General features: G+C 43.8%; 1 protein-coding gene across 1 annotated transcript in view; it reads left to right on the forward strand.

The window, feature by feature from the left end:
• Window positions 1-9,825: 9,825 nt before the first annotated feature.
• LOC135202169 (steroidogenic acute regulatory protein-like) overlaps window positions 9,826-13,917 on the forward strand; it is a 321,018-nt gene continuing 316,926 nt past the window's right edge. Inside the window, 1 exon segment of the mRNA XM_064231424.1 lies at window positions 9,826-9,913. Within this exon segment, the coding sequence (XP_064087494.1) occupies window positions 9,883-9,913 (31 nt within the window). The 5' untranslated portion in view covers window positions 9,826-9,882.

The raw sequence follows: 13,917 nt of genomic DNA on the forward strand, positions 1-13,917 counted from the left end.
TTTTCAATTTACTAACACTTTTAGTTCGTAAGTTTGTTAACCCCGTCCGCAATTGGTAGCTAATTCAGCCTTTCTTTCAGGCTAGCGGTGTGAGGGAAGTCGCCCTCTGCCACTCTGAAGCGTGGGTAGGCGGCTTTGGAAAGAACGCCAAGCCAAGGCCCTACCCTACTACTGGATAGAAAGCTGGCCATCCAGATCTTCCCTGCGGGCAAGTCGACGGGCTACGTCGACCCCTTGTCCGCCGCCCCCGTAATAGCCGCCATCCAGCAAGATCTCCAGCAGTCGTTGGGGCTCGTAGCCGCCCAGGAGCCAGTCCCGGACGTCGCCGGCCTGGACCTGAACCTTGAGCCGATGGCGGTAGTGAGTGAGGATTTGTTGGTTGAGGTAGGTTTGTCGGGCGCCCAAGGTCTTTCCTTGGGCGCTCCTGGATCTTCTCCTGTCCCTTCTTCTTCCGCATCTTTCCAAGGCTTTCCGGGATCTGAGATCCCTAGCCGCACTCCCGCTCTCTCTGTACCTCCTAAGGAGAAGGGAAAGAGAGAACCGAAGACTCTGTCTAAGTCGACTTCTAGAAAGTCGTCTTCGTCTTCCTCGGCTAGGAAGTCATCGACTTCTTACGCCGACGCGGTGAAGGCTAAGCCAAGCTCTTCCCAGTCGAAGAGCTCTAGAGGCAAGGCTTCGAAGGAGAAAGCTCGCGCTACCTCCGAGTCGTTGCCTTCTCCCGCCTCCGTTGCCCCCTCTCCGGCTATGCCGGCAGGGTAGCAAGCACCAGCTCCTGCGTTCCTTCTCCTGTCTCACCAGGAATGATGGAGCAGGTAGGAGTGATGGTTGTTCTCAAATCTCAAGCTTGGGGAACCCGCTTTGAGCAAGATGTTCGCACAATTGTCGAGCACTCTGTCTCAACTGGACAGACCGTTCAAGAACTCCTCGAATGAGTAAGAGAGACTGAGGATCGGATGACTGGGCTATCCCAGGCTCCTCCCCCAGTATCCCCTGCTTCTAGCACGGGGATCCTCCAACTCCCGTCTTACGACTCTCTGCCAACTTTCTCTATGGAGAATCCATGGAGAGTAGCGGCCTACGCTCCCTTTAAGGACGGGATGATTTCGATCCCGGAGTTTGGCACTCGAAGGATTGAGGACTTCGAGTTCTATCCTCCGGTCTGTCACAGCCTTTCATCGGGTATGCTAGGCTGACACCAACGGCTCTTACAAGGGAGGACAAGATCTCGAAGGAGTCTGTCCTCTACAGTAGAGACCAACAGCCCAACGGGAATGGGTTTCACTGCCTTGAGGACTCGGGAGTGCACTAATACTAAACTCCAAGCCTATAAGAGCCCCTTTACTATTTTCGCCACGGAAGAGGAGGTCTCTCTTCCGTTCGCCACGAAATTGGTGGAGAAGGCTCTTCAGGCAGTCCTCAAGGATGAGCCCCTTCCGCAGTTGAGAGAGTCGGAGTCCACCTCTCCACTCTTTCCCCGCCTTCGGAGAGTTATGGGAAAACCTGCCAGCTACTTTCACGCAGGGTAAACTCAAGCCGGTACTGCGCTATGGACCAGTTCGGTGAGAAGTTGCCTAGGCTGCCGGACTCCCTAATCCAGGCAGAGTTCGATGCGCGAACTAGGTTTGGCAGGTCCCTTAACTCTATCATAGTCACGGAAATGGCTGCGCTGTCTTATGCGAACGACCGCTATTCAAGATCTTAGCGAAATCACAATTTCACAACGGTTCTGCTAGACGCTTTTGACTTCTTCCAAGCCAGGAAGAACTGTCGGAAGCATGTTCTTCAGGAGTGTACTATTAGGCGAGCCTAATAGACTCTTGACTGCCAGCATGTGGGGAGCGGACCTCTTCCCAGAGTCAGCAGTGAACGAAGTTCATCACGAAGCTGCTAGACTCAACCAGAGCCTTAGAGCTAGGTGGGGGCATTTCCTCTAAGAGGAAACAGGAATCCGTTCCTACTGCTGGCAAGAAACCGAAGAAGGCTGGTAGGAGGTTCCAGCCATATAAAAAACTCCAGCCTCAGCAGCAGTTTGTGCAGGCGGTCCCAGTCACCCAACAAGGACAACCTGCTACATCTAAACAGACTCAGCCTTTCCTCCTGGTGCCCCAGCAATCCCAGCCTTCGACGCTCCTATGCCATCTCGCCTGCCTTTAACCCTGCTTATGAGGCTCAAGGCTACTCTCAACCGAGGGTAGGGCGAGAGGTTACTTTCGTCACCGTGGCGCAGGAAGGGGCGCAAGGAGTAAACAGTTCAGAGGAGGGCGTGGTGGCCAACCCGCCCATCAGCAATGAGGCTCTCCAGGTAGGAGGGAGGCTGTTCCTCTTCCGCCACAGGTGGGGGTTCAGCAGTTGGGCACAGAGCATAGTGTCCAAAGGATTAGGCTGGAGCTGGATCCAAGATCCTCCTCCAATCAAATCATTCCATCAGGTACCGTCAAAGGAATTGATAGATTACGCGGAAGAACTCCTTCAGAAAGGAGCTATTGCGAGAGTCAAGCATCTAAAATTTCAAGGTCGCTTATCAGCGTTCCAAAGAAAGGCTCAACAAAAAGAAGGGTAATCTTAGACTTGTCAAAGCTAAACTCTTTCATTCGCTGCGACAAGTTCAAGATGCTTACCCTCTCGCAAGTAAGGACCTTACTGCCGCGTGGAGCCGTCACATGCTCCATCGATCTTACAGACGCATACTATCATATCCCTATAGCCAGGCACTTCCGCCCATTCCTAGGATTCAGGCTAGGAAATCAGACATTCTCATTCAAAGTGATGCCCTTCGGTCTGAATGTAGCCCCCAGGGTATTCACAAAGATAGCAGAAGTGGTTGTACAACAATTGAGAGCTCAGGGAATCATGGTAGCGGCATACCTCGACGATTGGTTAATCTGGGCACCAACAGTCGAGGAATGCCTCAAAGCTACCAAAAAGGTAGTTCGCTTTCTGGAACATCTGGGGTTCCAGATAAACAAAACGAAATCCAGACTTGTTCCGGAATCTCGTTTTCAGTGGCTGGGAATCCAGTGGGATTTGTCCTCCCACAATCTATCAATTCCAGTACCCAAACGGAAGGAAATAGCAAAATCTGTCAGGCAATTTCTCAGTGCAAACAAACGTCAAGAAGAAACCAGGAGAGAATCCTAGGGTCTCTTCAGTTTGCTTCAGTAACAGATATCCTTCTCAAAGTAAGGTTAAAAAGAAATAAATAAATCGAATTTGGCGGAGTCAAAAGCAAACTCCAAATATCGGAGACAAGTTGTCAGTGATCCCACAGATCCTCCGCAACCAACTACGGCCTTGGTCAAGAGTACAGAACCTAGCAAGAAAGTACCCCTTCAATATCCCCTCCCAATGTTAACCATTCACACGGACGCATCCTGTCCGGTTGGGGGGGATACTCTCAGTTCAAACAGGTTCAGGGGACTTGGTCAGTTCAATTTCGCCAGCTCCACATAAACGTGTTGGAAGCAATGGCAGTATTTCTTACTCTGAAGAGACTTCTTCCCCCGAAAAAAGTCTCATCTAAGGCTAGTTTTTTGGACAGTGCAGTAGTAGTTCATTGCATCAACAGAGGAGGGTCCAAATCCAAGCATGTGAACCATGTCATGATAGCCATCTTTGCATTAGCAAGCAAACACAGATGGCATCTGTCTGCCACTCACCTGGCAGGAGTAAGAAAATGTGATAGCGGACTCCCTGTCCCGGTCAGTCCCTCTGGAATCAGAGTGGTCTCTGGACGTCGCGTCATTCCAGTGGGTAAGCCGGAGAGTCCCAGGTCTCCAAGTGGACCTCTTCGCCTCACAAGCGAACCACAAGCTCCCTTGCTATGTGGCCCCCAACCTGGACCCTCTGGCTTATGCCACGGACGCCCTGTCGTTGGATTGGAATCAATGGAGGAGAATTTATGTTTTTCCTCCAAAACAGTGAATCTTCTCCTGAAAGTCCTAGACAAACTAAGGTCTTTCAAAGGGATAGTAGCTCTGATTGCACCGGACTGGCCCAAGAGCAACTGGTATCCACTTCTCTTGGAATTGGGTCTCCGACCTCAACGGATCCCCAATCCCAAACTATCACAATCAGTACAAATGAGGACTGTGTTCGCTTCCTCAGGAACTCTCCAGACCCTAACTTTATGGACTTCATGAAGTTTGCGGCTAATAAAGATGCTAACATTGATCCACAGAATATTCTCTTCCTCCTGGAATCAGATAAGAGGGAGTCAACCATCAGACAATATGACTCAGCTGTTAAGAAATTAGCATCTTTCTTGAGAGAATCGAACACTACAACCATGACAGTTAATTTGGCTATATCCTTTTTCAGATCTTTATTTGAAAAAGGTTTAGCAGCTAGCACGATTACCACTCACAAGTCGGCTTTGAAGAAAATCTTTCAAGTAGGTTTTCAGATAGATTTAACTGAATCTTATTTCACATCTATCCCTAAAGCCTGTGCTAGACTTAGACCTTTCTCAGAGGCCTACTACAGTTTCATGGTTCTTGATGATGTTCTCAAACTAGCTTCAGATACTGACAACTCATCTTGTACATTCATAATGCTCCTGAGGAAGACTCTATTCTTATTAAGCCTAGCCTCAGAGCAAGAATTCAGAACTGTCGGCTCTATCCAGAGATGCGGGGTCATGTGGAATTCCTCCCATCAGGAGAAGTTCTACTTGCTCCGGATCGTAGCTTTTAGCCAAAATGAAGATCCTCTTGCAAGGTGGGCTCCTTGGAAGGTTATCCCACTTCCACAGGATCCTTCTCTCTGCCCAGTATCAACCCTTAGAGCCTTTCTATCTCGTACTTCTTCTAGATCCTCGGGTGCTCTCTTCATGAGAGAAAAAGGTGGTACTTTGTCAGTTAAAGGTATTAGACAACAAATCCTTTACTTTATTAAACAACAAGCCCCAACCCTGAGTTCATTCCCAAAAGCACATGATATCAGGGGAGTAGCCACCTCTATTAACTATTTCCAACATATGAACTTTGAGGATCTTAGGAAGTATACTGGATGGAAATCCCCGACAGTCTTTAAACGGCATTATTTAAAGTCCTTGGTAATCTTTTAAAGTTTTCAGCAGTAGCAGCGGGAAACATAGTTTCCCCTGATACTGCTTTAGTAGTTGTAGTATTGATCCAGGTCTCCTTTCTACCTACTTCAACCAACATGCCTCATCCTATCACCAGGCTACTCATCATCATAGCCTTAGCCGTTGTGTTATAGTGGTCTGTCCCTTATTTTTTTGCTAGGGACAACCACATTGGTACTGATATGTACTCCAGTGGTCCTACCCTTATTTTTATGCTAGGTTAGGCCACAATATGTTTGTAAAAATTTTCCATTTAGACTTGTGATATCTTCAGTCACAATGTGTTTGTATATATTTGAACTAATTGTTTTTATTTATATTAATGATGGATTGAGTGTACCTACCCTTATTTTATGCTAGGGTAGGACACATTTATGTATATAATTGTACTTATAATGTTTCTAAATAAGTAAATTCAACTATTTCTTTGTTTTACATGCATATTATGTCATTGTTACTACCATTTAAGTACTTTAAGTTTACTAACATTCTGTTATTGTTTACCATAGTTAGTTTAAGTACTTATTTTGTATGCTGTATTTGATTTACTTATATTATATCCATCATTTTAACATGTTTTTCATTTTTTCCTTTTCCATCTTGTCTGTTTCTCTGGTACTCTTTCATAGGCCGACACGAGCTGAGCCCAGAAAAGGGATTTTGACGAAGGAAAAATCTATTTCTGGGTGATTGGCTCGTGTCGCCCTATGAAACCCATCCCCTTTTTATGGTTTGCTTTCCCCCCCTTGCAGGACAAGATGTAATTATATGTTAATTAAGGATGACCGCTAGGGGCGCTGCTGTCCGTGGCGTCCTCTAGTAGTAGTAGTAGAGGCTGCATCGCCCGTTGGTATCGGCTCTCTCTTAGGGGGATTCTGATAGGAAGTTCTAATTGGTGTTTGTCTCGTGGTAGTGTTCCACACTCGCCCCTATTTCATACCGACACTTCTTTTTTAAGAGTGAGCGAGTCAGTCTTACTGACTTTTTCTTAATTTTATGTTTTTTCTCTGGTAATTTTTAGGATATTTTACCTAGAAAGATGATATTAAGGATTACTTTCATAGGGCGACACGAGCCAATCACCCAGAAATAGATTTTTCCTTCGTCAAAATCCCTTTTGTTATAATACAATTAAGTTTGTTCATACTTACCTGGCAGATATATCTAATAAGTGCCCACCCACCTCCCCTCAGGAGACAGTGGCACTGAGAAAATATGAATAGAAAATGGGAATGGTTCCTGATATCCGCCTCCCAGCGGCGGGAATGGGTACTACCACCTGGCCGCCCACTGCGTGTGCCGCGAGTTTTGAAATTCTGTCGGACTTCGGAGAATACACGTATATATATATCTGCCAGGTAAGTATGAACAAACTTAATTGTATTATAACAATAACATTTTTCCGAACTATACAAAACCTAAGGTCCTTTACAACATTTAACAACATTTATGCCCACCTAATGCCTCCCCTCAATCTGATACCTGGGCCAAAAGCAACTCAAAATGCATAAGATCGGGGTATTACTGTACTTGGGCAAAATTGTTCATGCTTTTCAGCTGGATTGCTGAAGGTTCTGCTAAAGCTGCTTTTATGGAACCTAATCACTGCCCCGAGGCACTTTAGGGTCACTCCTTTCTACCTTAGATAGAGAGATTTCTCTCAAGGTTTGTTCTTAGAAGACTCTCTTTCTGGTGAGTTACTTTTTTTTTTTTTGCATTCTTTCGTATAAAAAATTATGTAAAGACAAATGCTCTTCCAAGGGTTTTCTCTATCCCTACTGTAAAGACACTCCTGAGGAAGAAGAGCTTCTTTGATGCCCTATTAGTGCTATAGGGATTTACAAATCCCATCCTACCCATCAAGGAAGCTGTGTAGGAACTTATTTTGCACTGTCAAGAATCCTTAGGTTCCTAGGTCTTGGAATTCCATGGCTTTCTTTAATAATCCTTAATCTTGGAAGCACATCAGAGGATTGTCCTCTTTTGAAGGTGAAACTGTGTGATGTCTGAGCAACAGCTACATTGATTAGTTTCTATCAGCACCTCTGTCTGAACTAACAAACAGGAATAGATGTTCACTATCGATCCCATCCTGGGTAGGTGAGGAACCTTATGTATTGGAGTTTGTACATGATAATATCATACTTTACTTTTATTTTGTTTGGAGTATTATGCTTAGTTGTATGCATTTGGTTTGTTTCTCATAACAAGGGTCAAACAAAGTTCATTATTACAGAGTAAATAATGTTGGACTTATGTTTCAGAGCCATTGCTCCTGATTGGAGAAAGCCACCCTGAGCAGATTAAGAACCACCTTTTTTCAGGCAAAATTGGTGGTGTTGTCTTGGGTGTGAGTTGCCACAGCAATTCTGTTAGGTAGGTAGCAAATCTTTAGGGATCATGTTTAGTTGTGGTTTTAGCTCTCATCAGCTCTGCAGGCTAGAGGCACAGAGGCCAAATTTCCCATTCTGTATTGCACAATCTCAACTAATGGCTGTATTCATGGACCTTGTTCCACCTCCTTGGAATAATGGACTTCTTATGATGAAGATCAACATCTGACAAGTGCTTACCATGAGATCATATGCATCAAGTAAGCAACGATAAGAACACATCTAATATCTGAATACCCTTCTCCAGCACTTAATGTTGCAATCAACTAATGACAGAGGGTAAGTTGTATACAGTGAGCCCTCGCTACTTCGCGGTTCGACCATCGCGGATTCACGACTTCGCGGACTTTTTTCATTATGTATGTATATGTTATAAAAGAAATATATCGCGGATTTTCCGGAAATTTCGAAAATAGCCCCGATATATGAAGACCCCAAATATTTCGTTAATTCCATTAATAATTAGTAATATCTGCTCTTACTGATGGTTCATTGCATTACATATGACATATAATTCAATACAGAAAGATATAAAACACGAAAAGAGAATGTGATCTTACGATAATTCAGTATACGTAGTAAAATTAAATCGAACATGAAACGCAAGCTAGTATTCATTCGCTCGGAAACTAGTTCCGCATATGAGGCGTCACTAAAAAAATTAGAAAAATACAACATAAAAAGTGTCGAAAATCATCATAACCTCAAAGGATTTTTATCATAGTATGCGTTTTTTAAAAGAGTCATTAACTCGGAGCGTCGGAAGACGCCTCTCTCTCTCTCTCTCTCTCTCTCTCTCTCTCTCTCTCTCTCTCTCTCTCTCTCTCTCTCTCTGATCAAATTACTGAATACGTAATGTCTCTCTTTGGATACTTGGAATTTGCGTTGTAATCTAACCAGAAACTTAGTTTTGTTTTTGTTATTATTACTAGAAACAAGCAATGATCTTTTCATTATTTGCGCTTTTGGATTGTTATAAACTTTGCGCATCCAAGCTAGTATCATTCGCTCGGGAAACTAGTTCTGAATATGAGGCGTCACTAAAAAACATAGAAAAATACGACATAAAAAGTGTCGAAAATCATCATAACCTCAAAATTTTTGTTGTAATCTAACCAGAAACTTATTTTTATTAATATACTGTGCTAAACTATAAAGGATTTTTATCATCGTATGCGTTTTTTAAAAGCATTGTTAACTCGGAGCGTTGGAAGCGTCAGCGTCGTAACTATCATTGGCTGCACAGTAGAAGACATCATCAGCTTCATCATCATCATTTCTACTGTGCAGCAAATTCATCGCCATCATCATTCAAGTTTTTCTTCAACTTCTTTCGTGGTGAGTACAGTAACAATCTTTATTTTTTTATACTTTAATATTCTAACATTTTAATATTTGTGCCTGTTTTTAGTTTTAGGGGTACTGTAGTACATGCTTAAGTGTTCTGTACATTAAAGGGTGGTTTGTTAACACAGTACTACGTAAAGGGAGGGTTATAAAAGTCTGAATATACATGTTAAATAAATACGTAAATATGGTGTCCCTACTTCGCGGATTTTCAGCTATCGCGGCCGGGTTTGGAACCTATCTACCGCGATAAACGAGGGTTCACTGTATGCAAAATAATTAAGGCAGTCCGCAGTTATTGGTGGGGGCTCCATTCTCAGAGGGTTGCTGATAAGTAAAAACCACCCTTAACCAAAAACTCAGCGGCTTATGGCACCAATAACCAGTTGATGGCACTGATAATCGGTTAATGTTCCCCTGTTAGGTATGTTATGACACCATAACTCTATTATCAGTGCCTTATGGCACCGATAACCGAAACTCGGCATGTTATGAAGCCATAAATTGCTGATTTAATGGCAATAGATAAGCGCCATAAAACTGGATCGTCATTAACCGAATCCCCCGATAACTGGAGACTGCCTCTATTTTTATGGTGAAATCGAGTTTTTAGTTCTTTACCCTCTATTATTGTAACCCTTCCCTTCTCCCTCTTAAGAGATTATAAAAAGTATGACCAAAACATTTGCGGTCTTACCTCCACCCTCCATAGAATGTGGGAGACTATTGGGAGCGTTTGTTAATGATTGTTTCAATTTTAACATATGTCGATGGAACCCACGCCAAGTACATACCTAAAAAATTTATTTTGCCATAGTCATTAGTATTTGTTTACAATACTGAGTAAACTAAGTGCATTATGATTAGTTATCAGCTTTGTATTTACAGTCCCTGAAATGAGTTGTTACACAAAAATAATTTGTATGGAAACTGCAAGGCAGTAAAATTATGACTTTTCGTAAAGTATTTTCTCTTCCTTATTTACCTCCCAAACTTTATTTATTTCAGACCATTAGATGACTCATTCATGTAAGGAGATAGAAATTTCAACTAGTCATGTCTCGCAGCAGTCAGATATCCATCCCAGGTAAAGTATTGAGGTGTCTTTTTTGGATAAATACTCCTTGTATTATCATTTCTGTTGTAATCCTTTTAAAGCAAAATAAAATAAATAAGTAAATATAGTCTAGTTTGTTCCTACTTAATATTCAAACCATCAGTCTTTACATAGGGAAGTTTGTCTCAACGTATCTGAAAACCAGTCGTTTAACTTTAAACAAGGTGGTGAGTATTTAGTCAGCTACCCACTACAGATGGGAGTCCCTCCCACCCAGTCGGTGCGCATTCACTTTGCTTTTTGGCCCAGGAAGCAGAATGAAGGGTGGCTTGATGTAGGCAGTAAAGTTCAAGACCCGAGGGTTGTATAGTTAGGAAAAATATAAATTACTTTAAAAATTTCTCATTTTATGTATGCAACTTACCAAGTAGTTACATAGCTATAGTTTCTATCCGTTGGCAGCAAGAAGTTTTGAAATTCGCGTAGCGCTATTTTGTTTTACCTAGGTGATTACCTACTCCCCGACCACTACCGGGGGAGAGATGAACCAACTCTGGATGAAATTCAGTTGTTTCTGCTGGCTCTTACTGAAACCAGTGATGGGTAGCAGTTGAATATTTTGGAATTGAAGACTTCCCAGTTGACTTTTTTCACAATTTGGTGAATTTCGCTTGTATTTAGTAGCTGTTTTGGCAAATATTAGATAGTCAGGACTGTATTTTACTGATTTGTCTTATGATCGAGACTGTGACTTAGACTTTGGTTACTTTTGTATTGCAGCAGTGTCCAATACAAGGTCTCGAGTACTAGGTATTGCAGCAAAGACTGCAATACAAGATTGATTAAAGCTTGCTATGACCCACATTCAAATTTTAATGCGTGTAGGGGTCAAACTTGCTCTCCTCAGTTGACTTACAGGGAATGTGATCAGTGGGATGAAAAGACTTGGAAGACTTTGACTAGTCATTTGAATAAATTAGAGAGATAGAAAGAGGAAGCCGGCTTCTAAGGCTAGCAGTAAGAAGCCTTTAGCTAGTCAGGATGTTATTGTTGAAAATGTCCGTCTTGAATTCTCTTACTGTTCAATCTTCTCCCTTACCTCTGATTAATCAACCCAATCCTAACCCTGGCTCTATTGCATTATGTTACAGGACATGGAAAATTTAGTAGTGTCTGTTAAGATTGTAATGGAGAAGGTGAGAAATGTCAAGTGAGTGCTAGTGCAAGTGTTGTGGAGGACGTGGCTTTTTGTCCCACTGATTCTCCTAGCCAGATGTCCCTGTCAGACTCCCCTAAACCTGGGAGGAGGCATACTGGTAGCCAAAGGGAGGTCAGTGGGGTCTGCCCACGGGCAGTAGTCGCCCCCTCAGTCGGTCCTGTTGATGCATCCCAGGTCGCAACAGAGCACCATTGGGAAGGTGGTTCAAAGGAAGTGTCTCATCTCTCCTTGAGTGTGTCAAGCTCCGAGGAGTCTTCTCCCAGGCGCCAATGGCGTTTTGTGGACAAATTCCATCCATTGAAAAGGAGAGCTCGCAATGTTTTGCTTTGGCTTGTGCCTCTCAAAAAGGCTAGTATTCTCCAGGTGGACCAATGTCCTTTATGAAGAAGCTTTTGGGACAGTCCCAAATGTTTTTCCGAAGACAAACGTGCATAAGAGGAACATCTTTGTGATTGAGAGGCTCTAGGCCTTTTAAGAAACGTTCTTCATTGCCCAGGAAATCGTCCTCTGATTGCTAGTCTGCTGATCCTGCACTCAGGAAAATTTCTAAGAGTCCGTTGGCACTGGATCTTTCTCCTCCTGTGCCTCCTTCACCAGCTGTTCCCTCTGTCTGTGCCTCTAGCTCTAGGAAATTTCCTGCTCTTGAGTGTCTGTCAGCACCTAGAAGGAGCTCCCATTTGCGCCACAGCACCCATCAGCACCACATGATCAGTGTTTTGTTGTTCAAGAACCAGCTTTTGCAAATGCTGCAGGACATATACTACATATGGGACTTCATGTTGCTGCTTCTTTTGATCCATCTATAGCAGTCATTCAGAATAAGTTGGACAGTATTCTACATTTTCACGCTGCAGGTAGGTCAGGTGATCTACCGTCCTGCCCTGGGTGGCAGGATTAGGAACTATTCCTGTTTTCTATCATATTTTCTCTGTCGCTTGGAATGTAAACAACGTTTGCAGTTCCTCCTGACTTGATTTTTGGATTTCATCGCCATCGATCTTCTGGGCTATCTTTTGCAGGGAAGTACTGGATCTTTGGTTCGGCATACGCATATTAATTTGTTTTAATAACTTTGGCTTAGAAAATTTAGAAGAATTGTTTACGTGTAACTACCGAACTTTTCGGTAGACACTCACATAGTTTGTAAGAAGGGAAATTTTAATATTTATTCATAATAACGTGTGGTAAATGTTAGAATTGATTGAGCTAACTTCCTTCTTTAGGAAGTCAGGAATAGAATTAGTTACGCTTCCTTTAGAAGTTTTTATAGCTCTCGTACTAACGAGCAGTTAGAGCATTAACAATACTAGTAGTGTTGTATCCTCATCTCCTTCTTACTTCACAGAATCTTCAAATTCATATTGCAATTTGAAGACAAAGGAATGTAGCTCAAAATACGAGCTATTGAAAGGTAAGAAGTGATTTTAGTGTTCCCAGTGCAGTGGAGGGTGCGTTCTGATCGGCTCTGTTTCGCTCCCAGGCCTAGACCTCTTCCAAGCTCACATACCCAGAGGAGAAGGAAAGTCGAAAGCCTTACGGAGGTTATGGAGAATCCCCACCGATCAGGCGTCCCCTCGGCAGGATCTGTAAAACGTCCCAGACTGCCAAGTTCGCCATTGGAAAGGCGTCCTAAAATAGTAGAGGGTGCGTCCGATCGGCTCTGTCTTGCTCTCAGGCCTAGACCTCTTCCAAGCTCACAAGCCCAGAGGAGAAGGAAAGTTGAAAGCCTTACGGAGGTTATGGAGAATCCCCACCGATCGGGCGTTCCCTCGGCAGGATTCCTGATAATAACGTCCCAGACTGCCAGGGATAGCCATTGGAAAGGCATCCTTAAAAAAGTGCGTCTCTTCTTCCGTTTCTTCATCTTACATCCGAAAAGACGAAGAATGTACATGTTTGGAGTTCGGGCGATCTGGCGCGTTCTCTGAAAACTAAGAGAACACTGAGCGAGAGGCTGAGAGCCAGCCAGCAAGCTAGCGCGAGCCACGTTCCAACAGCCAACAGACTAGCGCAAGCCGCGTTCCAACAGACTAGCGCGAGCCTCGTTCATACAGATAAACGCGAGCCGCGTTCCAGCAACTGAGCGCGAGCCGCGTTCCAGAACATTTTTCTTGGCGCAAGGCACCTTCAAAGAGAAAACAGACGGCTAGACTGAGGAGCCTTATAGTAGACAGAAGGGAGTGCTTCCATTGAACGTTTACTGGCAAGAGGCTCGTAAAAGAAGACTAGAGGTGCTCGGAACTATCAGGGGGCACCGGACCTTCCACGCAAGCGGAACGTTCCAGGAGCGAGTCTCCTTTCTAGCGTGCGGAACATTCCAGGCGCGCGGAACTATCCAGACGCCAGGCGCTAGGCGCAAGGATCCAGGCGCCAGAATATTCCAAAATCTGCATTTGAGAGAGAGGTCAGTCGCGAGGCTCCTCTTTGAGTTTTTTAACTTGAGCAACTTTCCCCTGGCAAATGTGCAAGATGTCGCACAGGCGGCCGTTGCTTTTGTCAGAAGGATTCTGATACTAAGAGAAGCCCCTTTTCATTATTCAGAAGACTCCTGTGTTAGGCAGTTCCTCTCAATGCGGACTTTCTCCTTCATACATGCTCTTCCCTCGTTTTGAGGAGGCAAGAGCTTTGGGAGTTTTTCTTAATAAGAATCTCATCGACGTTTGGGTATGATGGCGGATAGGAAATATCTACTTCCTTCCGTAAACCCTAGTGATGAACAGGAATTCTGTCTCTTCCGCGATTTATGAGGAAAGCCGAAGATTTAAAGAGTTCCTGGATTAACTTCCTTCCTTAAGGATATATATATATATACTCT

The sequence above is a fragment of the Macrobrachium nipponense genome, chromosome 30 (assembly GCF_015104395.2).
Source record: "Macrobrachium nipponense isolate FS-2020 chromosome 30, ASM1510439v2, whole genome shotgun sequence".
Classification (NCBI taxonomy): Eukaryota; Metazoa; Arthropoda; class Malacostraca; order Decapoda; family Palaemonidae; genus Macrobrachium; species Macrobrachium nipponense.